Here is a 25,378-nt window from a genome sequence, read left to right as displayed (position 1 = left end):
ACTTTTTCTCATTCTCTGTCGTAAAATCTGTGGGATCGATGCGCAATTTGCCAGCAATCTTGCAGCGGCAATCTGTTAAGCGTCAAGATAGATAGGAATGCAAAAAATATTTATTTAATTGTAAAAGTACGATTGAATTTTATAAAAACACTGAAGGTGGAATGGAGGTTAGAAATGAAGAAATAAAAAGGAATATTAGGGTAGAATATTTGTACTATAAGCCATCGACGTATCAGTGGTTGCCTGATCCCTGGAACATCGACGAGGAAGAAGAGACGCGACTAATTGCGCCGCGCCGGTATTCCGGAATTGCTTTAAAGCATTAGCTGGAACGTCGCGGAGAGGTATACAACCCCCCAAGATGGCTGCTCCCGGGCGTATCGACGTTTGGCGTTTGCAGGGTTTCCCAGAGGTAAGCTCATCGGAAATTGTGGGTCTTCCCTCCCCTGGCATCGCCCCCGCCGCCTTTGCTGGCCCTTCAAAACAAAGAAACACACGTAATTAAATTTTTGTCCGGCACAAATTAATGTACGCGACACGGCACGCTACTGCACGCCATGGCTAGCAGCTACGCCATCGCCAAAGCAAGTTTAATCCGCGATCCGCCTTCTAATCGGCATCCCGCCTATCCCATTCTCGCCAATTTCCTTCCATTTCTCTTCCTTTATTTTCTCTCCTATCTTCGCAAGATTCGTTTTCATCCTTCCTTACCTACTACTTACTTTCCGTTTATTTTAACCAGCCATCGAACATTTCCATCTAATTACATTTCTCTTGAGAATTGTTCAGAAATTTTAAGATACTTGCGATAGGAGCAAAGATCGAGTTGTACAAAGATCAACGACCATTGGCTTTGATAATTTCGCGTTCATCCGGTTATTTTCCACGGATCGATGAGAACAGCAATTTCTCTCTACCGATCGAAGGTGATATTCGCGCGAGATTGTCGGCTGATTGTCAATCATCGATAAAAGTAGAAAATCTTTTATTTTTCTGTTTTTGTACTTTGTTCTTTTCCCTTTCCGATCGTTCTGTCTTGTTTATCGCATCTTGAAAATACCTATCACGTAACGACGCATGGATAACAAATATCTTTTTATTTTACTACAGTTTCTATTGTTATTAGCCGTAGATAATCCTCTTATGGTTAGGAAAAGAGAAGGATTTCGTTTTTTAGGAATACTTTTTTAATAAGTAGAAAATTACGAAATCGTTACTTCGTGATTCACGATTCGATCGTCTCGTTAACATTTTAATGGCTATTTTGCAAATCGGAATTACGTTTATCGCCTTCGACCTTCTTCTTCGGATAATAAAATAAATAAATAAATAAGTAAAAGACGATAATTTTACTATTATAAGCTATATAAACAGGTATATTAGTTCGTAGCAACGAGTACGTTTTATAAAATTAACGCGTTGATCGGGTTGACGAAAGTGCCATTTTTATTTCGTTACATTATCCTTAATTTAGATAAGCGATAGAAAAGAAGCGTTAGGATACAGATGCTGAAACGACGTCGAACGATGTTTCTACTTCGTGACGTTAAATAGCGATATTTATTCATAGAAAAATAGAATATTTGTCTAGAAACCTTTATAAACCACTGTACAAAACGCATCAATTTAGTATCTATTTACAGCCGTAAAAGTTTCTACGTGAATTCGCTAGAATAATACAAAATAATTCGTCTCGTTCTTTTCAGCTAATTCCAATTTTCGTATCCTCCTTATGAATGTCACGGAGTTCCTGTAAACAGAAACAAAATATCGAAATACATTTGGTACATGCTCGTTGCAACATGGTCGTTCGTTTCGTATTAAAATGGGGAAAAAAAACACGCGAACGTACGTGTAACATTCGATAGTGGCCTCCTTTCGCTTCGTGTTGCTCGGTTTGTTCGTAAGCTTGAGTGGTTAGAAGCGTTGCACTTTCCGCCTCTAACGGGCCGAAAGTCCAACCACCTTCTCCGTCGAAGCGTAACAGTAGTTTATGATATTTCGCGAGGGAAGCCACGCGATGAGTGATAGTTAACAATGTTATGCCTTTCCTTTTGGCAGTTTCGTAAATCACTGCTTCAGCCTCGAGGCTCACGGCACTCGTACACTCGTCTAACAGCGCGTACTGAGGCGCGTGGTAAAACAAACGCGTCATCGCGAGTCTTTGTTTTTCGCCACCGGACAACGTAGAGTCCCAGTCGCCAAAAGAATCCAGTCCATTCGGCTCTCTCTCCGCCAGACTTCGTAGATCCACTTCTTCCAACAATTTCAGCAGTTCTTCGTCGCAACAGTCTTCCGTTTGTGACTCCGAGGGATATATGATCTGATCACGCAAGCAACCGACGGTCATGTAAGGTTTTTGGGGAATATAAAATAAGGCGGGTCTTTCTCGTTTAGCGGTGTAATTTTTTTCTGCCGGTCTTATCAAAGTGCCGCCATACACTGGCCATAAGCCAGAAATTATGCGGAACAGGGAACTCTTTCCACAGCCATTGGGGCCAGTAATCAATATATGGTCCCCTGGTCTTATCTACAAAAAGTAAAAGCGTACGATAATTTTCCTTTCTTTCGATACTTTGCGATTTAAAGATATTAATGAAACTCACACAAATAGTCAATCTAGGTACAATAATTTCACAGTTTGGTGTAACTATTGGCACGTCGATCAAGCTTATACTGCCATCTGTACTTTCGCGTACGATTCCTATAACAAATATCCTTCGCGTCTTATCATATCCTTAATACTTAAAAGAAAAGAGTATACTTAAAAAAGAAAAGAAACAACTGTTAACCTGTATGCTTGTAGAAGATTACCTTTTATCACTGGTGCTCCGTCTTTCAATTCGATTATATTGTCTAAAGCAAAATTGGTTGTACCATTTGTTATTCTCGATGAACTGTTAACGATATTTCTTCTATATTTACACAGCGCAGCATCTTTAAATACATCCAACATTTCACTGACCCGTGCTGCGTATCCAGCTAGTGCCACCAATTCCTATAATCGAACATGAAATTCGTTATGAACGTCTTACTCTTCCAACTAGCTAATACACTCTGTTTCCATTCTAAATCTTACTTTGTAAGACAACATCAGTCTTTCGACAGCATCTGCCCCGGAGCTCAAAAGATTTTTAGAAGTTGTCAAGTATCTAGTTCTTTCGCTCACTCCGCCTATTTACAAGGGAATAAATCCGTTAGTATCTCGCATGCTATAAACTAATTTTATATTTAGTATGTACGTACCATCGCCGTCGTCTTTCAAAGCCAAGTTTCCTGATGTCACTGTGGTATAAAGAAGAGGCATGGCGATAACTAAAAGTCCAGTGCCAGACCATACGTATTTCATGAGCAACTGTTCCAACATCACGTACCAAAATTTTAGGGCTAACACTCTTCTTAAGTGCGAAACAAGAGATTTATAAGCAGTAATCAAGTATCGATGCTCTGTACAGTGACCTCCGTAGAATGCTATTTCTTCTGCATGAGCACTGATGCGAGCATGCGCCTCTCTCAATATTCCACGCTTTGATGCTTCTTCGGCCACCAACTGGCCAAATTTAGGCGAAGCTAGACGTAGAATCTGTCCGGTTAGACCGATTACCACGCATGATAACAATGGCCCTATAAAACAATACAAAGGAAATTTACTATGCTTATTAATTAACGGGTCGCTTAATTTGCCTTTCAAATGATTAGACTCTGGTTATTCGTACACTCTACAACTTGCTAATCGTATTACCGTGTATCCTTTTTGCTCCCATTTTGGAAGAGAAAGAAATAAGCGCTATGCACACCAACGCGCAATCTAACAATGGCTTGGTTAAACTGGAATACAAATGTGCCACAGAACTAGCCAATTCGGACAAATCATCCGTCAGTCTTTGTTCAGCACCTCCGAGTCTAGTGTCCAGTGCAGCCACTCTATAGTAGGTCTGTTGACTCAGATACATTTTGTAAGCATGCTCTACCAGGCGTCCTCTTTAAAAACAGAAAACAGAACTTGACACTTGTTTGCGAAACGTTAAAGCCACGCAAACTACAAATCGATACATTGTTCGTGTAAATACCTAAAACTAAGAGCCAATCGTCCCTCTAGATATCGAATAGCCGAGTTAACGAACGTCGCGGGGAACGCTATAGCGAACCATCTCGCGAGCATCAAAGAAAACCCTTGAACGTCTCGAAGCACGATTCTCTTCACGATTTGACCTTCTAAAGTGGCTACATAGATCGACAAAAACGTCCTAGCTAGTAATGTCAGAGTGGCACAAGCGAGTAATCCGGCTTCGCGCGTCTTCCATCCAGGAACCATGATCTTCAGCAACGCGATCAGCTGTTTAATGAATCGTCGGTCCAAACCCACGTTTGCTTTCCCCGCCTTGCTGTTCAACTTGCTATTATTAGCGTTATTAATGCCATTCTTATCCCTGCTCGGCACTTGAACGCTATTCCGAGTTTGCTTTCTCCCCTTTTGGTACTGCTTTATAGCAAAAGTCACCAACGGATAACCGATCTTGATGAAATAGAGAGTGGTCGCTGCCCCGACTATACCACGGATCAGCTGCTCTTGCCTGATACCGTATCTGGTAGACGTCTTGTCGATTAATTTCGAAAACACCAACGACATCCTGCCGGAGGCACGCTCTCGTGGGAGCGTATCGCGGCGTAGAAAACTCGTTTCGAACGTCGTTTTAATCGAAACGACTCGTTTCGACGTTGAATGGTGATCGTCAACGACGATGGTCGCTCATTGTGGTACTATTAGTGGCAACCACTTGCGCTTCGTTTCTCTCCACTCGCTTCTATTCACAAGTGTGAACGTTAAGGCTAAGTCAGGCAGAATACACACGTTTATCGCGCGAATCGCTCTTACCGTGTATACCGCTACGTGCGCATAAAAGAGAAGAAGAAACACGCACGCACACACACACACGCGCGCGCGCGCATGCATTACACACACTCTCTCTCTTTCCGGCTCGCGATCGCTCGATCCACGTAGACCGGCTACCAGCTGGCGACTGTTCGTCGCGTCTCTCGCACGTAGTTCGCCGTTCCGTTCTCTTTTGGACCCTCTCCGCGGCGGCAACTAGAACCCGTGACTGGTAGATCGCTCGTGCTCTCGCGTCTATCGCTGGACTTGGATCCGAGCTCGTCGACAGCGACCGTGCGTCACTCATTTTTCCAAGCCGCCGATCTCAGATACCAAAATGCACTCTCTTGGTTCGCTAGTTCCGCCGCGCTCGTTCCGGGCCAACTCTAACGTGGATTCCTTTGTGCGCAGCGCTTTGGCGAGCAGACTGTACCGCGCGATAAAATACGATAATATTATCTATATTATGTCGTTGGCGTTGCCATTATTGCTTGACGGGTATCTGTGATATCGATGATCGTATGCGAGCCTCTCGGTCGGCCGTCAAACTAATCCAGACCACTTTTTATGAAATTTTTAATTTCATTTCTTAGGGACGTAATTAATGTTCAACATTTCAGACAACAACGGGCTTACCTTCGTGAGTTTATTTATCCCAAGAGTAAGAATATAACAAATTCCAAGGTAAATTTTAAAAGACAATGCATGCTATTGTTATTTTCTCTTACATATTAATTTATGGAAGTGATCAACGTGGCTTGTGCAGATACTCATGCACAATAAATGTATCGTTCTGTAATAATTCGAATGGAATATAAAATTCTGATTACCAAGGAACATTCTGTTTTCTCCGTAAATTATTTACAAACTATTACTGATCGTCCTCGACTATATTTTAATTTAACATAATCTTGAGTCGATCTATCAATTTTCTCAAAATGTTGACATCTTTTATATAACGACTTCTATGAAAGATCAGCGAACTCGAAGATCTTTGTCGAGAAACTTGTAGTTGACTTTTGTCGAGAAATTTGTTGTGACAGCCGTGTTTTATCTCGTACAGTGCTAATGAAGTTTCAAAATGTTTTATATAACGGACGTACGTTAGTTTTTACGTGTTCAAATACTTTCGTGAGCCAATGTACGTGATGTAAATTGTGCGATATGTGGGGGTACTGACCAAGGAAAATATGCTAAATTTTATCCTAAATTTTAAGTACGATTATAAACGTTTCTGACGTAACGGTTGTTCCAGAGAAACATCAGTGAGTTAAAAAGAAAATAGTTTTTGCTAGAAAGATTACGCTCATATTAATTTAAATATGTATAATATGTATAATATAATGTTGTTCGATATTTTATGTATGTATCATCGACCGTATTGCCACTTGCTTGAAACTTGAACACGCGGTACATTTGTAGATCAAAGTGCCGCTACTTAACTGTATTTGCCTTCCTCTCTTTCCTTCTAAAGATAACGTTGATGTGTGTGTATAATACATATATTAAACGCACATCTCCCATACGTATATAAGTACTTATATTCTTTGTCTTCTTTCCCCGTAATCTTTTTCTGGTCTCTCCGCTTCTTTCGCTCGTCTCCCCTATTAGTTATGCTATGAATCGTTGGCTGGAACTCGTACGGTTAAGAGCGAAATATCAGTACCAGTCACGCCGCTAATTCTTTTGGATCTTTCGGTTAGCTGTTATCTTCTGACTAATTCTTATTTTAGGCACAAGCGTTGTACGTGGCGCGACCTCTCGCAATGGCTGCTTCAAGGAACGAAGTATATAATAGCAGATATTTAGATACATCGGATACGCGAGTAGCGATTGAAGGGCATGGAATAAGATCGCGTTGCCATTTGTAACTGTAACGAGTCGTGATAATTGACCGTTGGTCGTGTTTGAAATAGAACATAGATCTATACTTCTTGCCGTTTCTGCTTTTCTTCCGATCATATGGTATATACGGGCTATGGTGCACATAAACGGACGCAGCGTACAGTGACCCCGGCGGCATTCTCCGTGTCGACTTTGTCTCCTTAAAACTTTGCGATCGTATGACGCTTGGAATTCGTTGTCGAATAATCAAGCGACTTTGATGTATATCTTTTAAAGTATTTTTCTCAATCAGAAATAACATTGACGTTGTCGATAATGTTAATAGATATTTTAAATACAAACGACTCTATAGAGACGTATATTATAGCTTGTAGATGTTCAATATCGAATTAAACCTTCGACATCGCAACGCAACGACGAGGAAGATAATTACCTGTGACGAATTGTTACGCGAGAGTTCAATACATGTAACCTGAGAGTTCATATTTATTTGCATTAGCGATTAGTACATGATATAATTGCGAATTAAAGAGAAAAACATTTTAGAGGTCATCTGATACTATATGAGATCGCTGTGTTCAAAAATATCTTTCTATTTATATACATTATTTGGACATTACGATTAGATAAAGCGTGGATATTTTTATATGGTTGTACAGTATCGTTGGAAAGTATAATTTAGAAAAGAAATATAATTTAATAATTTATTATTTAATTGTTGGGTGTTGGGAATTAGATAAATTCCTATATGTATGCATACTTTGAATCATTTGTTGTAAGAATATGAGAATAAATATCTTTTATTTAAGAAAGCAAGCGAATCCTGCAACTGTATTTTTACGATGATTTGATAGACGTCTATCGACTAGTCGTTTGTCCTCCACGGAAGTTAATTATGTTGTTGGCCTAACACAACAGTCTATAGCTGTATCTACAGATTTCCGATTTGCCATTCTCTTCGTTTTTTATATATGCTGCTATTACTACAATTCATACGAATCCATGATTGATTTTATTTATTCAGTATACGTACGTGATTAAAAGGTTATATCGCGAACATTATAATTAATTATCCTCGTAAATTTTCCATCAATTGTTTTCATTTATCCTATAATTATTATTTCACATTCTTTGTTAATTATAATTATTCGTTACCGATGCTAACTATTTATGTAATTATAATCGTTTCTCACTTTTTTTTTTATTAAGAATTTTTCATACTCGTGCGAATGTACTCGTTCCGAGGCTCGATATTTATCTCTACATAGTGAATCACGTGTCGTGGAAAATCCAGTCTGAGCGAAGGAAAAACATTTTTAAACCAGCTGCAACGATCACAACGTCGATTTCATATTGTCCTCCTCGTGAGCCTCGAAGAGGCTCGCGTAGCAACGGTTTCGCGTGAAATACGGTGAGTAACAAGATCGGTGTTCTACTCTTGCTCTGATTCGCGTTACACGATGCTGATATTCGCTGGTCAGGGAAATGTTGTTTTCCGCGATTATAGAGCGAAGGGGAGAGACGTCGAACGAAAGGCGATGAAACACGCCAGTTGAACTTGAGACCAATGCAGGATGCGTGACATAATCGTTACGATATACGAGAATTCACGATGGGACTGATTTTTCTCGATGTTTATCTATGCTAAATTAGTATTTTCAACCTTCAAACGACTGATATTACCTCGAAATAACACCACGCGTTGAAAGTAACCGTGTACTGGCAATATGCGAAACGTCCGTTTTCTTCGGTTAAGGTAAATATACTATTGCTTTTCGCCAGAGTGAGTTTATTAACCACTTGACGAATGTATCCGCGACGAATGCCTATGTAGCCTTGACAATTTGCTTATTTTAGCCATTTATATTTACGAGCTTCTACCGTGGTAAAAGGTATAGCTATTTCGTAAAAGACATATTTCTTTTCGTACTGTTTTATAATAGATTTGGCTAGATATGAACATATACGTAGATAGTTTAACGTTTTCTTCGTGATTTATTTAGCAAAATGTTTGTAAAACTGCAGATAAAAATGTAGATCTCATCGATTTGTTAAATTTATCGAGTCTCATCTTAAATATATTAAACCGCTGCTTAAACAACTATTCGAATTTCATCTGAAATGCGTTTAATTGCCTAATATTTAAACGATAATACGATAATTTTGTAACAAAAATGCCAGAAAACATTTTCATTTTACTCAAGTACTGTGTTGTTGAAAACGATCTTAAGAAATTTGGGAATTAAATATTTACAAAGAGAAATAGCAAAGTATATAATAAAATGTAATTTTTTTACCATAATATGATGTCAGAAACAACATACACACGCACGTATATGTATGTAGCGCAATTAATGGGATAAGGAAACGTAGTCGAGTATTTTGCAATCTGACGACGGTAACAAATCAAGTACGCTTAGAGCGATTTAGTTTATTATATGTTTTGCAATTCCTCGAAACAGAATCGAACGGGTGGAAAGTACGATGCCGACTCTATTAAAGGTAATGGTTTCCAAGTTTGATAGAAATTGGAAGTTAATTCCAATTCGGTATATCGGGAATGCGAGTGTTTCGAATTTTTTATGGGTTTTAAAGTTACTTACGTATTTTCGAAGATAAATACCTATATTTAAAATTTCGAAACATTGCAAATTATGTTTTAACGCAACAATGATTATTAGTAGTGAACATGACAAATGACAAACAATGGATAAACAGGCAATAAATGAAAATTTAACAGGGAAATGAAAAATCCTACGTTAAATATGCTCGCTGCTCGCCTCTATCTTACTTTCTCCAGCCTATATGGAACTTTCGATTATTATTGTACAATCGCCGATGTAATTAATGGTTTTGAAAAATAATGCAAAGAACCCGTTCGAATGGCTGATGTACGGGTGACAAGCGTCGGGAAACGTTGATCGAAACGATAAGAAACGACAAAGGATTTTAAGAGAGGCGGCGGCCATCTTTTCGCGTTTGGATATCTGGAGACAGGACGAGAGGGAAAGCGGACTGCTTTTTGAAGCGGCATTTACCAGCCTCGCGGCCGCTATTTTGCGTTTCGCGCAAAACAGAGAAAGTAAAAGCGAGACATCGCCGTTATACACGTGTGTACGGTAAGCTGGCTTTTTCCATCATTCGCTTTCGTTCTCTCCGAATGTTCGAACGGCCGAGCTCGTTCGCTTTCGTTCTCCCCGAATGTTCGAACGGGCGAGCTCGTTCGCGACACTTTTTCTCCGCGTAATCTTTACGACCGTTTCGCTCGATTACGAATAATTTCAGATCGATTTTATTGGCCAATAAATAATACGATTTTGCCGAGTCTCGCAGCATGTTTTATCAATTCTACGACACCGAGTATCAAGAAAAACGATCGTACCAACTCTTTGTTTTCCGTGTTACGGATTCCTAGTAGAGCGCAAGGTAAAATATTATATAAAGTATATAACGAACACTGAACGTTAATGACATCCCAAGAAACCTAATCGTACGTAGAGTGACTCGCGAAAGTGTTCGAACGCTCTTAGAAACTTTTTGCACATATATATATATAATACGCGTTATACGAAATATTTTGAAATCCCATTAGCGCACTAACGAGGCATTCGTTGCATATCGAGGCGTATCGTGATTATAGCGACAAAGTTTGAAACGTGTCTGGCAAAGTATATAAAAATTAAAAGATATCTATTGCGTTTGCAAAGATCGGCAAAGTGTTTGAACAGTCGATTATTCACGATATCAACAAGCCACGATACTGTTAAACGTAGCGAACGTAGTAAAATGTAGCAGGGTTTAAAGTTAATTTATATTTGATCTTAACTCGATGGTAATCGAACGTACGAACGTTTCTTCGATCATCGAGAGGATGCGGGAAAAGTTGCGTTCGACGTTGAAGAAAGCTGGAGAAATTGTCTTCTTTTTTCGGATCGTTAGTTTTACAGCATTCAAGGCCACTTTTATTTTCTTCGACGAAAATACTTACGTGTCGGTTTTATTACTACGCGTTTCGAACATGACCAACTAAATCGTTCGTTCCATTTAGAATAACGATGTTCGTTCGTTTAAAAGCGTATTTTGTACGAGGCACGTTAATGTTACCGGAATACCAGAGTGTTGCGAAATTATACATTATCGTCGTTACGTTGACTCGAGAACGGCAATTAATTTCCGATTAACGTTGACGAACAAAAAAAAAAAAAAAAGAAAAAAAAATTAACTGGAAATACGTTATTTACACGCATATAATAAATAAACCGTGTTTGTTACATTTTTTTCGGAAAAAGATCGTCATAGGTATTTTTGAATGTTTTTATAATAGACTTTTTATAATTTCGCCTCTGTTCTGTGTTTCCTCTTTCCAGGGATTCGATGGAAAGTAAAGGTTTTAGGAGAGAGTCACCGGTTGCTCGATCAGTTCGCCCGGCTGGCTGTGAAATTTCTCTAAAAGCTTCGAGGGGATATGATCTTTGGCACCGGCTCGTCTTTGGCTTCGGTTCGTTTTCATATCGTGGCTGCGTATCGCGAATTGGTATCGATTCTCACGTCGGAAGAAACTACCATCTCTTACGCAATTTTTTATTTTCTATTTTCTATTTAACGCAACCGAAGACTATCGTAGCATCGTTCGTAACTATTAAGATTTTCCATATCCATTTTATGTTTTTTCTACGCTGAAAAACTTATTAATGCGATTATTAAAATCGGAAATATCAGTATGCGAAAACGTTGATTTATAACGAATTCCTTGTTTCTATTTCGCATACACGAAGCGATAGGACGCTTTACAAAACACGATTTTCTGCTACAACGATACACTTTCCAATTATGAGAAAAAGAAAAAAATAAAGAAGCTATTCTGTTACGGTCTCCTGTAAGAAAGAGGCAATTAATTTCTAAAGCGAATGACGAAAACCATAATACGCTTTCGTTTACAAACTTTTCCTTTTATTTCGCCTCTTTTTCTACTTACGACCGCGTAACGCTCGAACAAAGCTCCGCGTACAAAAATTTCATAGCATTAGCATCGTAGATTAGCATTTCATAGCATCGTGGATGGAACGCAGGTAGACTTTTGCAACTTTGATTCTTTCTCTCTGGCACATTTTAGTGGCGCGGCTATGTCAGGTGTAAACCGCCGCTGGTACACCTAAAATCTCTCTTACAAGGCGGATATTTCGCAACGATCTTTATCGAGGAACGACAAATCGGTATCTAATCCGAAAAATATTGCAGCGAACGCTAGGCAACCGCGACTCTACAAAGTTTTCCGTCATCGTGTAATTACAACGACTGTCGTCGAAGTTTCTCCTTTTTTACTACTCCTACGGAGTAGAGATCGAAGCAGTGTCGTTTGTTTGTACCCACGTATGGAAACGTACGTATGGAAAGCTCGGACAACGATCTATAGTATGGACTATCGAAGTACAGTCCTACGATCCCTGTCGGTTGTTTCGCGCTACGCGCACATTGCGCCGAAATTGTATAGATTTCGTACTTAAACGTTTATTACCGTGAATATCAATTGTCTCATTTTAGTTGATTTTCGATTGGTTTCCGTTTATTTCCTATTTTTTTCTTCTGTTTCTTTTTTCTATTAACGACCAGCGTCGAGATTTCCTTGAAAAGCGTATGGGTCCGGTGGATTTCACAGAAAGTACTAGTTGGTTCCAGCACAGTTCGACATTGATCGATGTAAAAACGGATAACGAAATCTTTTGTACGATTACGTTAGAGATAAGTTAATTTCTGACGAGTTTTGTTAGCATTCGGCGATTGCGTGACGTTCTCGATGATCTTTTGCGAGGAACGAAAAAAAAAATTGAGATTGTCGGTAATTTAAATTCTATTCGATCTATTTTGTGTATCAACAAGTAGTGGCGTCGGCGTACAAAAGCGGAGAGATTAATTTTTTTCAAACGAAATCTAAAAGACAACGTAACGAAATCGAATATTGGACCGAATATTTTGTGCTTACATCCGTATACATATCTTAGATGGTAGATCGATAACGACGCCTTAATCGTATCGTACGTTGGTTGAAAATTATATGAGAGATCGTAAAAACGTACAACTTATATTTTTAAAGTAACTAATTTTAATAAAAATCGTAGCTATCAAAATGCAACCCGATAGGAGAAAAATATCAGAAAACAGCGGCGACGCGATAGATCGAAATTGCAGTAATACCTATCTCGTACGTATTACTATGATAAACTATTTTTTTCAAATAATAGGAATAGAAAGTCATTTTGTACCTCCTCGTTTTGTAATTGTAGTCAATTTGTATAATGTATTTACATCGAGTAATCTGTTATTCTCCAAGAGACGATTTTTTTCTAACTTGACAAAATAATAACTTACTTTATTTACCTCTTTTTAATACTGCCGCATTTATGCAACTTTTACACGATATTTCGCTGCTTCGTCCTTAACGAGTTAAAAACCAGAGGAGCGAAAGGCAGAGAGTCGTTCGTTAGATGCCTATCTTCCCATAACGAAAAGTAAAGTTCACACGTGGTCTCCGTCATCCCTGACCAAGTAAGTATGGAAACCGGTTGCACAAGGGTATTTGTTGCTATCGCGTTCGTAGGATACACGCTTCGAACGTCGCTTCCTGTAACAAGCACGAAGAAAATTCATTTCTACCATTTTTGGAGAGATTAGACGTTCGTAGATAGAAAGTAATTAATTTGAATGTTTTGTACGAGACTGGTTTTGTCGATATATTCCACGGGCCAAGATGTTGCGTAACACTGTGTGTGTGTGTGTGTGCGCGTGTAACCTTTATGACGTTACTTTTAGAGCTCTAACGGCGACGAATGCCACGAGATCTAGATGAACTTGTCAAATAGATCGTAAATAGACAATTACGAAAATAGAAGAGGGGAAAGAAAAAGAGAATCTCCGAATTAATCTCTGTATTAACAGGCGAATATTAATATTTATGCAATTTGTGATATTTCGTTGAAATAATTTTCCTTTTATCAATCGCGATTAGCGATCAAATTTTTATTTCGATTTCTGTAAAACATATTCTAGAGATTACTACGGAATACGAAGGGAACGCGAGATTACGATAATTTATGAATCGTAAGAGAAGCTCGAAAGAGATTATAAATTTTCTAGCTTCGGAATAATAAGTTTTTTTTAAACACAGACGATGAATTCATAAAGTTTTATAGCGAGGCGAAAGTGGCTGAACCAACGTTACGGGTAGACATGAAAAATCCAAAGATGTCAAAGATACGCGTAATATATAATAAAATATGTACGCGAGATATCCAAATTTGCCAAATTTCGCTGCTTTTTGTAATATTTAGCTGGCAAGACAATTTTTTTCCTACCAGAGTTCCATCTTTCTGATTTATATTCGCGAAAGTACGAATTTGCATAAATACGAGTCAAGTTGTGACAATCGATATCTTTAAAATATTCAGAGAGGTGGAAAAGCTGGTTCTGCTCGTTGTTTAGATAGCTGTAGTAAGAACGAAAACAAATTTTCTAGCATATTTGTTTTTATGGTTTCGTTAGTCAGCGTTTTGGATTATTCGGTAACTCCTTGACCCGTCGATACTCGATTAACGACATTTTTACATAGAGCGGAACGTTCGCACATGTATTTAGAAATTCTAATGTATTTTATATTGAAATGAAGGCGCTACGGCCGCGTAACCTTGGCCCAGTGGTCGTTTTTGTGTCGTCGTTCTCGTTAGTTTGCAAAATAAATTTTATCGCTATGTATCCTATATACGCTATATAACGACTGGTTCGTATTGCGAAAAACGATTCGTAGGATACGATAGCGATTTGTCAGCAAAAATCTAAGTCTACCGCCGACGAGACGCGAGGTCGGTTTACGTCCGAGTATCGTTAGAATTCCAATTGTTATCTACCCACGTGTAAATCGTCTCCTTTGTTTCGTCTATTACGAACGTCTTCTCGAATTTCAGAATTTCTTAATACATGCCAACGATATTTTTGTTACGCATATATATGTTTGCTTGTGTATACAAGGCGTGCCCCAGAAGACATTTCAAGCGATAAAGTTATAGCGGCACACCGTGTATACAAATGTCATTCACCCGAGCCAGTTCGTAAAATGTTCGAATTAAAACCTATATAAGATCGGTGGACGGATCAAGGTCTCCTTCGTCGTGAAAGAGAACGAGAATGGTAATATTACGTACACCTTATCTCGTTTATTTTTACATCGTTTTTCGTGAGAACCACGTATGCACGTATTTCGTGTAAAGGAAACTTTTACCTCTGTCGAACAATTGGATAACGGAATAGAGTTACGAACGTAACAGCGTATAAATTTAAAACGCGTACATGGCGACGAAAATTTTAAAACTACGACACAGGACAAAGGCGATACTTTAATAATCGTTAAAATATAAATTTACATAAACGTGTACAGTCTAGACACGCATATCGTAATAGTTAGAATGGGATATACGATAAACGATAGAGGCATAGTGGCGGCAAAATGTACACTCGCGTATCGGTGTATTCGTTACGGTATTTACGTTCTAATTAATTAAGTCGAGGCCTATCGAATTTCGTATCGAGTACGATGGTAAGCGCGTTAGTACGATTACACGAATTTCACGCCAGAAAGATGAAATACGTATATACGTAGAACCTGATAAGAAAAATCGACCGATTCTAAAGCACCTATTCGCGTAACTACTATAGTAGGAGTACCTCATCCGCGTCTCCCACCGATGTCGTCCTAGTCCGCAGTTGCCAACTGTCAGTGGCTTTGTGCCTTCGATCTCAATACGTGGGGGAACGAGCGTGTTCAACCAGCGTCGAACGGTCGTCATCCGCTTGGTTGCGAACGAATACCGACGATATTTTGTCGGATATTCTCTCCGACGTGGCTTTGTTTCCAAACTTGAAGACATCGTTCGTACCTTGGGGATTGCGTTGCGAGGGCAACGCCTCCAAGATTCGAGGAGGATTCCGCTTTATCGCTTGATTAACGAGACAACTTTTCTTATTTATCGAATTTTCTTCCAACGTCCAACCTGGCCGGCTCGTTCGTCCGGTCGGTAGACGTTGCGTTGGCCTGTAACCATCCAAGTCGCCGATCACTGGCGCGCTACTTTGCAGATTTAACGCGTTCAGTTGAAGACGATTGCCTCCAAAAGGGACGCTATCCTCGGAACCAACTGATCTGCTGAGTCGGCTGCCCGGTTCTACAACGCGGTTATCATCGTTTGTCTCATCATTCGTTATACAGGGTCTCTGTTTTCCGGTTTTACTAGTCACGTATACGTTTGGAAGAGGAAATAGGTTTCTAGATTTGAAGCAACGAGCTACTTAGGTCGATCCGTCGATGTATGCTCTTGTGGATTTTCGCCAGACTCTATCGTTTACGTTGTCGTTGCGTGCGCGTAACGAGAGAAATAAGGAAAGCGGGCGTTCGGACCTAGATGATCTCGGATGATCTTGAAAACAATAAAATACCATGCAAGATCGAGCGTCGTATTTTCCGATTCTACTCGACGAATAGAAGGAGAAGATGGAAACGTTTCGTCGGGATCGTCACGCATCGACGGATTCGACGGTTTTGCGAAGAAGGCAAAGCCTCGATCTACGTTATAACGACCGATATCTTTCAAATTTTCATCGCTTTTACATCGCTGCTTACCAAAAGTTTTTGCTTCTCTGACGCGAGCTAAGAGCTTGTCGATCCTATTTCGTCGGAAGTACGTGTCGACGATATCGAGTTTCTTCGCTCGTTCCTGTTCGCTGTTCTCCTCGTTCTCAGCTGCCGCGTCGATTTCGGCTGCCACGTTATCCTCGTTATCCTCCTTATTGCTATTATTATTAAGATCAGGTTTGGAAGGCACTGTGTTGTACTGTATATTGTCTTTAGGCGCTAACGACGCTGGAGGAAGGGAAATATACGGCGTCGCATCCGGTAATCTCCAACGACCCAGCTCGTCGCTCCAAGTGGCCGTGGACCTGACGGCGGCGACATCGCGAAACGGACATCCGGGTCGAAGATGAGGAACCATCGCGTCGCATATTTGCGAGGTAAGCAGTTCTCTGCGCAGAAGATCGCGTCGCTCCGCGTCCCAGCAAGCTTGCAGATCGGCTGCTTCCGCTTCGAGTTGCTTCGCACGTTTCGCCATTCGTTTCAGCGCATCCTCCGTCGATCTACGTGGGAATATAATTTTAGCCGAATGGAAAAATATACAATGATCGAAACATCTAAACGTACATTTCGTAATAATACCCGTTAAATTATATTATATATTTTATTTTCAATTATATTATTAATACTTTGTATAAATACTCGTGTTTCTTCAAACTTCGTAGAATCGGAAAATCTAGAATCTAGATTTCATCGTACGAATTGTTAGAAGGATAGAATCCAACGGTGTAAATTGACCGAACAAAATTTATTCGTCCCTTTCCGCTAACGTTTCTTTCTAACTTTAACTAACAAAGAGGTATACACGTATGTTTCGATTGCACGAACCGATTCGTTTGACGCAGCTTTCGCAGGTTAAAACTACTAACCGGAGTTGACCATACACCTGGAAGACGCTTCCGTTTCCTTCCTGAGCGCTAGTCTCCAGAGCCGAAGCAAGAGTCTCCAGCCTCTTCCTTCTTTTTTCTCGTCGTCTCCTCAATTCGGTATTTCCTTGCTCCTCTCCTCCGATAGTTAACTTCTCCAATCTCTTCAATACCTCTTGCATGGCTGCCTCTCGCTTCTTTCTTCGCCTTTCCTCCCGTTCCACATCCTGTTCGTCCATCGGCTGCCGAGAAACAGGCTTGGGTCTCGTATCGCTGATAGTACCAGCTTCGTAGCGAATCTTCATAGCCTGCAATTCCTCTCGAAGCTTCTGAGCGGATAGATCGGAGTGTTCGCACTCCTCCTTCAATCTTTTCACATGTTCGGTGTATTCTCGTTGCTCGATATTCTCTTCGTCTTCGATCTCTGCCTTCGCGGCAATCTCTTTTACGAGCGACTGATCGTTCGACTCGAGTAACTTCCTCAGACGTTGCAGTTCTAGCTGATATTGCCTCAGTAAAGCATCTTTTGGATCCTCGTTGACGACAGGTTTGTTCTTGATACATCGAGCTCTGGCTGCGTATCGCAAGGTACTCAGAGTTTCTTCGGCGTCCACGTCGCTGCCACTTATACAAGCTATCATTAGAGTTCTCGCGTTTCCACCGAGGCTGTCTCTTAGTAGCCTGGTTAGTTTGCTGTCTCTGGATAGGGAATTTTCAAAGGAAACGTTTAGTGATGACTTTGTAACAGATCGCGTTCGTCATGCGACGTTTCGTATCGTTTCAAGTATACAAAAAGTTTCTTCGAGCGTCGATTTAAACAACGAAACGATTAATCCCTTTAGTATAAGCCTTTAAAGAACAGCCGATATATCCGCGAAGCGTTGTAAGAAATACGATGACAATTTTCGAAACGTTCGCGACGATAACTCCAAGAATTTATTCAACGACTAATATTTTTACGTGATCTTATGTAATGTAGCGACGTTTTTCTCGATATAACTAACGAGAGAACCAATCACCGGCTATAAATGGCCTATTTTAACGATACTTACGTCTGATGTAGTTTTCGAAAAACCACGACTCTACTATGCCGCGTTTTATATTTTTACGGTGACTTTATCTCTGGATTTTACGAGTTCACCCTTTTTACGATCGTTTGACATCAAAGTGTTCCTTTTTGGCCGTCGAGTAAAAAAGTATGGCATAAAAATCAGAAACTAAACTTTTCTCCCGTATTCGTCGCATAAGTACGTTATCCTAACGATTCTAAAATTTCGTTTAATAGTCTAGCAACATACCTGTATGGCACGTGTCTCCCATGACCAGCAGCCAACGCACTGATCACGTTTCCCAGCGCGGAAAGGCTTAAATTAATGCTAGCTGCCTCTTTCAGTCTATCTCCGGTAGCACCGGTCCTCGCTTGCCTCTCGGACCCAGCAAGATCCACCAGGTGAAGCCTTCCTCTCTTTACCGTATTTTCAGTCTTACTGCTCTCTTCGTTAATGGCCAGAGTTTCCAAGGATAACGTCAACACAGCGTGACTTCTAGAACTGGCTGCGTTCATTTTAGTAGCCGCAGCAGCTCTTCTTCTATCGCCTTGTTCGACCAGTCGCGCGCATTCCGCCGCATCTTTCACCGTCACCTCTCTCAAACCTCCAGCCACGTAAGTTCCACGATTGGGATCCTCTTTCAAGGTCAGCAGATCGCTCACACCATCTTGCAACAGATCCCTTAATCGTTCGTTGTAAATTTCCAGGTAACTCAGCAAGGCCAAGTATCTCATTTCCGCGCTGGCCGTCGACGTGGCCTCGAAGATGTGATCTAAAGTACGTTCGATGAATCCACGCATTGTGTGCGATTTGCCGCATCCTGTCTGTCCGTATGCAAACACGGTGCCATTGTAGCCGTCCAGTACAGCTTCCACGATGACCGAACCAACGTTTTCGTAGACAAATTCCGTAGTTGCTTCCGGACCGAAGGCGGCGTCAAATTGGTACACCTTGCCGTTTCCGGGGCCTGCGGCTGCTGGACACTCGAGGGTGCAGCATTTCGACGCAGAATCGATCGTTACCACGTTCTGCATAGGTGAAAATACGATAGGTGAATTTTCGAGTTTACGTGTAAACAAGTTTTCTTATTCAAGGAAATTTCATTATTAATTAGTAATCGATTTAATAGCTTTGTTACTTGTTAGCTCTTTGATAAATCTCAAAGTTAAAAAATTGACGACTGTTTGCAGTATGTAACGACAGAATGCGAAGACGCAGAGGGGATAGAAAAAAAAAAGGATAGAGACGCAAAAAGTAACGGAGATTGGAGGAAAAATGGAGAAGAAATAAGAGACTAGAATCAAGGAAGAAGAGCGCAATGGTGTGTAATATCATGTGTAATAACGTAAGATCAAAGTACAGATATAACGCGATATACTGCAGCATAAATTAAGGTCACCGTATACATTTACGAAACACCGTGACTTGGAAAAATGTTTTCTAAAGTTCGTAGTAGTTGCATGTAGTTTTCCGTTGTGCAAATATTTTTCTGTTTAGTCCATTCTTAAAAACGAACTACGTGTATAAAAGAGGATAAACGTTCGCAAATGTTCCTGCCTTTATTGATAACCGGTTTTTGTAAATTTAATCTGAGCGGAATATCGATCGAGCAAAGGACTTTGCGTTTGAAATTAAAACCTATAACTGCGCTACTCCCGTAATTTACAAGTAACGCCCGCAAGAACGATTAAAGTTATTCAACTTTTTTATGAAACTAATCGATCGACCAACCGTTTATCAATCGCGTTATATTGCCACATCTCTATACTCGTTATGCAAAAACTATCTGTGTAATGCGGTTATTACTTGCAACGTCGGTTTAGCCATAGTTCGTAGTTCATATTCGTATCGATCGAATTTCGCGGAAATAATAACAAAACGCAATTGTCGCTTCTTCCTATTTCAGTATTGTAACTAAATTATCGATTCGAGCTTTTTTTCTCATTTTTCATTCGATACGTCGAGCAAATAAGTTTCAGAGATATAATTAAAAGCCAGTTGCTATGCTAGATGAGCGCGATACTTCCAAGATCGGTCGAGTTAATTTCAAATTTCGAGAATTAAACCTGATGTAATAAAATGAAACTAAATTACCTTAAAATTAAATTAAAATTGTAGAGCGGGGTACGATTCAACGAAATATTAATTAACAATTAAACTTGACGTAATAAATACTTTAAATGCATCGAACAGCAAAATATGAAATAACGAGTATTTTTCCTGATAATTCCTGTATCTTAAATCATTTTACATTTCTATATGCACGTGTACGTCGTATATTCCTACATTATCAAACTTAATCAAATTGAACGAATTCTTTTAACAAGCTTAACATTCTATACTTCTTAAGTAATGAAAAACAAACGTAAATACGATTAAAAGGAAAGAAAATTTGTGTACTATCTGTCACGTGTTGACTCGAAGACCCCTTTCCACTTTCATCGTACGTCCATCAACGTATCTCACAGCTACGTATCACGGACCATCGTGTACAGTGAGTCGTCGTTAAATTTACTATTCCATAAGATATTTAGAAGGTAACGTAGGCACGCTAAGCTGATCGGTGCATACACGATGCATAGATAGTGTTATCGAACCGCGTCGTTGCACACATCATTTTACATGCCTATATATATATATATATATATAGTTTACATACGTGTTCACATGCTTATCGATGAAGCGGAATATATGCCAAATCGATGGAAAGCCACAGTCGTGCTACCAATTTTATTATATCCTCCATGTTTTTCCTTCTTTTACGTTCATGCACGGCGACACACGTGGTTGACACACTGCCGCAAGAGACACACGTGCACGCTGCGTGTAACTTTTGCGTAGGTGCGATCGTACGATTCGCGATAAATACACGCACGTATCTATTGATTTATAACAACGGTATAATGATTTTCAGATTTTAAAGTTCCACGCTAATTACCAAACGACGTATTGGTAATAGTTTCTCGTGTTTTGACCTGGTCCGAGTTACTGAAAAATTATGAATATCTCGATAAAATGATTTTTATTAAAGTATGGAAGTTACAAACATAGTATACAAACTAATAGTTAACTGTCATATTTGTTATTTTCTTGTATTCTTCCATACAATGATAACTTTGGAATAGTATGTATCAGGTACTCGAAGTAAGCATGATGCGTGATTTATCTGTGAGATTAGAAGACCTACTTTTATTTGATCTATATCTTGAAAATTAAATAATTTTGAAATCGAGAATTTCTCAAATGTCGAAACTCTTCCATTGCATTACATTGCATAGCATTTGTGCAAATGAATTTACAGTTTTATTGTTGCGAATAATTGAACATCGTGTCGTAATATTTTATAATAGATAGCTACTTACTATCTACCGAGACATCGTCGATTCATAATGTTATAATTAAGTTACATTTCAAGAAATAAGCAACTGTAGGGATACTTTTCAACGATGGTGTAGGTTCTTAGATACGTAGAAAAACGAAATATACTCGGTGATACGCATTACGATAAACTAATTGTTTCGCCGTTTATTCAATTTCTTTTATTGTTGAAAAATTACGTTTGGTTTGTATGGGATAAAGGGGATTTCTTTATTTTATTTCCGATGTAAATTGTCGAATTCACAACCTATATTATACGATCAATTTTTTTTCTTTTTTATGGTTTGAAAGCTTTTTATGGTTTAATTTATATAATAGTTATAAGAGTTATAAGCAAAATTTAAACACTGTGCGACACCAAAGACAGACAGTTTCTACTTGTTAAAAAATTCAACTCCTCGAACGAGTTTGCGGTCATTTTAACGTTCAATGCCACATCGTGTTGCTAACAGCCACAGGACGTTAAAAATATTAAAAAGAACTGTTCAGTTTAAATAAATAAAAAATGCAGTTTTCTTTTTACTAACGCGTTGTGCGATGTGGGACGAGAGCTTAAGGCTAAGCCGAGTTTTTTAGCTTGTCGGAGGACGTTCAAAAATATGTGACATACTTAAAAAAACTTGTTTAAAAAGATATCGACGTTTAAACAAAATTATTTGATAAAATACGCGATCGAAAAATCGTTGGAGGCTTAAACGTCCCACATTGCACATAGAGGGTAAAAGATCTGAAACAAAGAGAAAAGACATCGATCGGAATCTTCATGGTGACTTTACTTATTTAATAAAATTAAAGCCATTCTTAATCGGACGAAATTCATTCATCCAACGAACTCAGATTCAGAGAGGATAATCTCGTAAAAAATTTCCTAGCGGAAAAATTACAGTGTCCATGCATGTTGCTCGCGTGTTTTGATACTGTCGCTAGGCTACAACGCGCTCGATAGAACAACGACGAGTTATCCACATACTTTCCAAGAATAAACAAAACAAGAAACAGAAGCGGAAGCGTGCATAGCGCACGTTGGTGGCATGGGTGCGTGTGACATGAACTCAGAAGCGTCGACGATCTCGTGGCTGTTGATTGTCCGCCTTTATGAACGTACCCTGCATCCCTGCTGGAGCTCCCGAGCGTTCATCGGGCGACATCTTACAGCCACCTTCACAGACTCGCTCATCTAAAAGTGAAAGACGCTAGATTAGAGAGAGAAAGAGGAGGATCGTCGTTATGGTGTAACAATCGTAGAATCGTCGTTAACCTTGACTGTTAGATCACTATTAGAAGATGATAGTATATTTAGTTGAAGAGTCGGTGACTGACGGCCAATTAACTATGCATTTTATTTTGTTGCAAAGCATAGTTCTGTGTATCTTTTGCGCTGTTTGAACGGTCGAACATATTAACAAATTATGAATTAACGTATCGATGAATTAAACGAGAATATCAAAAGTCACCAAAAATGTTATCGCTAATTGGATTGAATTTTCGTCGTTTTAATAAGTATATCGTGCAATTTTCGACGCCATTATCGGCCACATTACTTGATATTGTGTTTCTCAGGAACACGTTGCTTTTTGCTCGTTAAGTACTTCATTCGTGTGCCGACGGAATGTGTGTGTGTGTGTGTGTGTGTGCGCGTTGTCCTTGAACTCGGTTACTCGTTGAATCACCCCGAATTATAGTGTGTTTAAACCGTACAACCCACCTCTATGTATGCGACCAGCATTCATTTAAGAATTTAAGAATGCATAATACGACAAGAACACCTGATAATAAAAATCTTGCAATTATGATCATAAACTACGTTACAAATTGAAATGTTGGGATCGACAGTTTGAAAAATATAGCAACTATAAGACCTAGTAGTAATGAATTGTATGAAAATTAAATTCTTAGAATAAATGAGTTATTATTGATTAACCAAAAATTTTCTGATTCTTATAGATCGAGTATAGAAACTAAAAAAAAAAATATTTTATGTTTGCATATAATAATATCTCTCCTTTGTTTAATAATATTTATATTTACATGCGCTACATTCTAAAAACATTAAATATAAAAACTAATAAACTAATTTTAACTTTCTTCAAGTTCAAGGCGTCGACTGAAACTGAATCGATTCTAAGAATTTAACTGTGACCTTCAACCTTGAAGTATCAATCAGGCTGTCAAGATTCACGTTATCCAGTATGACAGATAAAACGAATAATAAATAAACTAGCAATAGAATGTTTCAAATATTCATAAATACCAGTTAATACAACTAACGTAATTATGCATAGAGTATACTGAATGAGTTACGGGTAGAATATTTTGCATGAATTAATTAATTCGTATAATTTTGCGCATATATATAGTTAGCAAATTTTTATGTTACGAACTTTTAAAGGAGAACTGTAAAATTTCATGTCAAGCACTATCAAATATCGATAACGATTGGATGGAAATATCGATCGGATTAAATATGCAAAAAATACAAATAGGTCAAGTGCAGTAAGTGGTATAGATGATACACAAGTGTCGCTCATGTGCTCGAGTAAAAAAAGATCATGTTAGATTGGGGTAAATACGAAAGCGGCATAAATTAAGCCCGCGTACAATTCATTCGGTGTATTTTACATTTACATTTGCACTTGCTACGTAGATGAATTCTGATTACGAAGGGTAGATAAGATGGCCCTCTAACCGAGTGAACTCTACGAATTGACCTAGTAGTAAGGAAAGTTTAAATCGACTAGACTAGATCGATTTGTATCGATTTGTCGAATATTCTCTATTTTATACAAAATATGTCTACCTTTCTCACATTTATTTAAATATACAACTGTATTTGATACAATATCGTCTACGTACATATGTATACATATTTTACGAAACATTGTATACAGTTGCTTTAACATAATTATGTTAATCGATCTTAATATTAATTTTATATAATCGTGTGAATTTAGTTTTCTTCAAAGCAATTTGTATGGTAAATAAAAAAAAGCATTTAATTATATAACGTATGAAAATTGAATTGTCTGTTTTTATTAAACAACAAGAGAAATGAGTACGTATAAATTTGATATTAACATTGCATCTAATTGTCACTTTATATTTCATCAAATTATAAAATTGGAAACCTATCAAATATCCCGTTATACGAAAACTATTCGAAAGTGATTACCGAATCTTTCAACAAAAATATATACATTCTTTTGATTGGACGAACAATTCTAAAACTTTTGTTGTAGACTCAATTATAACTACTTATGTTTTAAAACGATATGCTATTGTTTTTAGTACAAAACGATATATGTAGTTCAGTAACCTTAAAATTATAGCAAAACAAGTTATTTGAAATATTAATACGTGTGATTGAAAACAAGGATCATCAAAAATGTAAAAAAGCCTGAAGAAATAAATTTCCAAACGATTATAAACAGTTTATAATAACTTCACCGATAGTTTAACAGAAAGTATTAATCAAATTAAATCAAAATCACTCACTTCAATAAGCGTATTTTCCTCTTCGACATATGAATTATCCTATAATTGTGAAGATATATGTCCTCGTGTGCCCCGTAGAAATAATTTGATATGTACTTACAGCGTACTGCATGACAAGCACACCTGAACTGACAAACAGGTCTAATGTTGTGAATTACTAGTACCTTGGTTGTCGACTTGCGCTCGTTCGAAAAATCACAGG

At 38.6% G+C, this 25,378-nt stretch overlaps 2 protein-coding genes and 2 long non-coding RNA genes across 10 annotated transcripts; 1 reads left to right on the top strand and 3 right to left on the bottom strand.

The window, feature by feature from the left end:
- Window positions 1–231: 231 nt before the first annotated feature.
- On the top strand, window positions 232–19,525 carry LOC139993863 (uncharacterized). 4 transcript variants are annotated; one of them, XR_011801474.1, is made up of 5 exons: window positions 232–412; window positions 16,611–16,771; window positions 18,651–18,951; window positions 19,014–19,342; window positions 19,497–19,525. It is a non-coding gene; the product is annotated as an uncharacterized lncRNA (long non-coding RNA). The 4 variants fall into 4 exon arrangements; XR_011801473.1 differs by having other exon boundaries at window positions 19,014–19,357; XR_011801475.1 differs by lacking the exons at window positions 232–412; window positions 19,497–19,525 and adding an exon at window positions 5,351–5,557 and having other exon boundaries at window positions 19,014–19,152.
- On the bottom strand, window positions 1,426–4,921 carry Abcd (ATP binding cassette subfamily D). The gene is made up of 8 exons (XM_072015983.1): window positions 4,071–4,921; window positions 3,743–3,981; window positions 3,247–3,624; window positions 3,080–3,174; window positions 2,815–2,998; window positions 2,607–2,704; window positions 1,853–2,530; window positions 1,426–1,750 (listed from the first exon to the last, which is right to left on the bottom strand). Exons 1-8 carry the CDS (start codon window positions 4,628–4,630, stop codon window positions 1,703–1,705), a joined length of 2,280 nt encoding a protein of 759 aa, XP_071872084.1. The 5' UTR covers window positions 4,631–4,921; the 3' UTR covers window positions 1,426–1,702.
- Window positions 4,693–19,340, bottom strand: LOC139993860 (osmotic avoidance abnormal protein 3). Of its 4 annotated transcripts, XM_072015981.1 has the most exons (6): window positions 18,556–19,340; window positions 17,261–17,956; window positions 16,383–16,894; window positions 15,643–15,927; window positions 13,094–13,337; window positions 4,693–5,300 (listed from the first exon to the last, which is right to left on the bottom strand). In XM_072015981.1, the coding sequence occupies exons 1-5, from the start codon at window positions 19,338–19,340 to the stop codon at window positions 13,126–13,128; spliced, it is 2,490 nt and encodes an 829-aa protein (XP_071872082.1). In that variant the 3' UTR covers window positions 4,693–5,300; window positions 13,094–13,125. The 4 variants fall into 4 exon arrangements, 2 of the variants coding, with proteins under 2 accessions (XP_071872082.1, XP_071872083.1); XR_011801470.1 differs by lacking the exon at window positions 4,693–5,300 and having other exon boundaries at window positions 13,205–13,337; window positions 15,431–15,927; XR_011801471.1 differs by lacking the exon at window positions 4,693–5,300 and having other exon boundaries at window positions 13,205–13,337; window positions 15,643–15,797.
- A 3,085-nt stretch (window positions 19,526–22,610) lies between the features above and the next one.
- LOC139993862 (uncharacterized) lies at window positions 22,611–25,374 on the bottom strand. The gene is made up of 2 exons (XR_011801472.1): window positions 25,177–25,374; window positions 22,611–22,861 (listed from the first exon to the last, which is right to left on the bottom strand). It is a non-coding gene; the product is annotated as an uncharacterized lncRNA (long non-coding RNA).
- Between the last annotated feature and the right edge of the window lie 4 nt (window positions 25,375–25,378).

Source organism: Bombus fervidus, chromosome 13 (assembly GCF_041682495.2).
Source record: "Bombus fervidus isolate BK054 chromosome 13, iyBomFerv1, whole genome shotgun sequence".
NCBI classification, from domain to species: domain Eukaryota; kingdom Metazoa; phylum Arthropoda; class Insecta; order Hymenoptera; family Apidae; genus Bombus; species Bombus fervidus.
Note: the sequence above shows the minus strand (reverse complement) of the source record. Positions and strands in the feature narration are given on the sequence as shown.

What these genes read in the sequence shown, in the direction of transcription:
- LOC139993860 (XM_072015981.1), bottom strand. Translation starts at nt 19,340, where the DNA reads ATGCAGAACGTGGTAACGATCGATTCTGCGTCGAAATGCTGCACCCTC. An exon ending in GGGAGACACGTGCCATACAG is followed by an intron (nt 17,957 to 18,555) that starts GTATGTTGCTAG and finishes TTCCCTATCCAG; the next exon opens with AGACAGCAAACTAACCAGGC. An exon ending in CTCGCAACGCAATCCCCAAG is followed by an intron (nt 13,338 to 15,642) that starts GTACGAACGATG and finishes TGCTTGTTACAG; the next exon opens with GAAGCGACGTTCGAAGCGTG.
- Abcd (XM_072015983.1), bottom strand. Translation starts at nt 4,630, where the DNA reads ATGTCGTTGGTGTTTTCGAAATTAATCGACAAGACGTCTACCAGATAC. An exon ending in CGATTGGCTCTTAGTTTTAG is followed by an intron (nt 3,982 to 4,070) that starts GTATTTACACGA and finishes CTGTTTTTAAAG; the next exon opens with AGGACGCCTGGTAGAGCATG. An exon ending in TACCTAGATTGACTATTTGT is followed by an intron (nt 2,531 to 2,606) that starts GTGAGTTTCATT and finishes TACTTTTTGTAG; the next exon opens with ATAAGACCAGGGGACCATAT.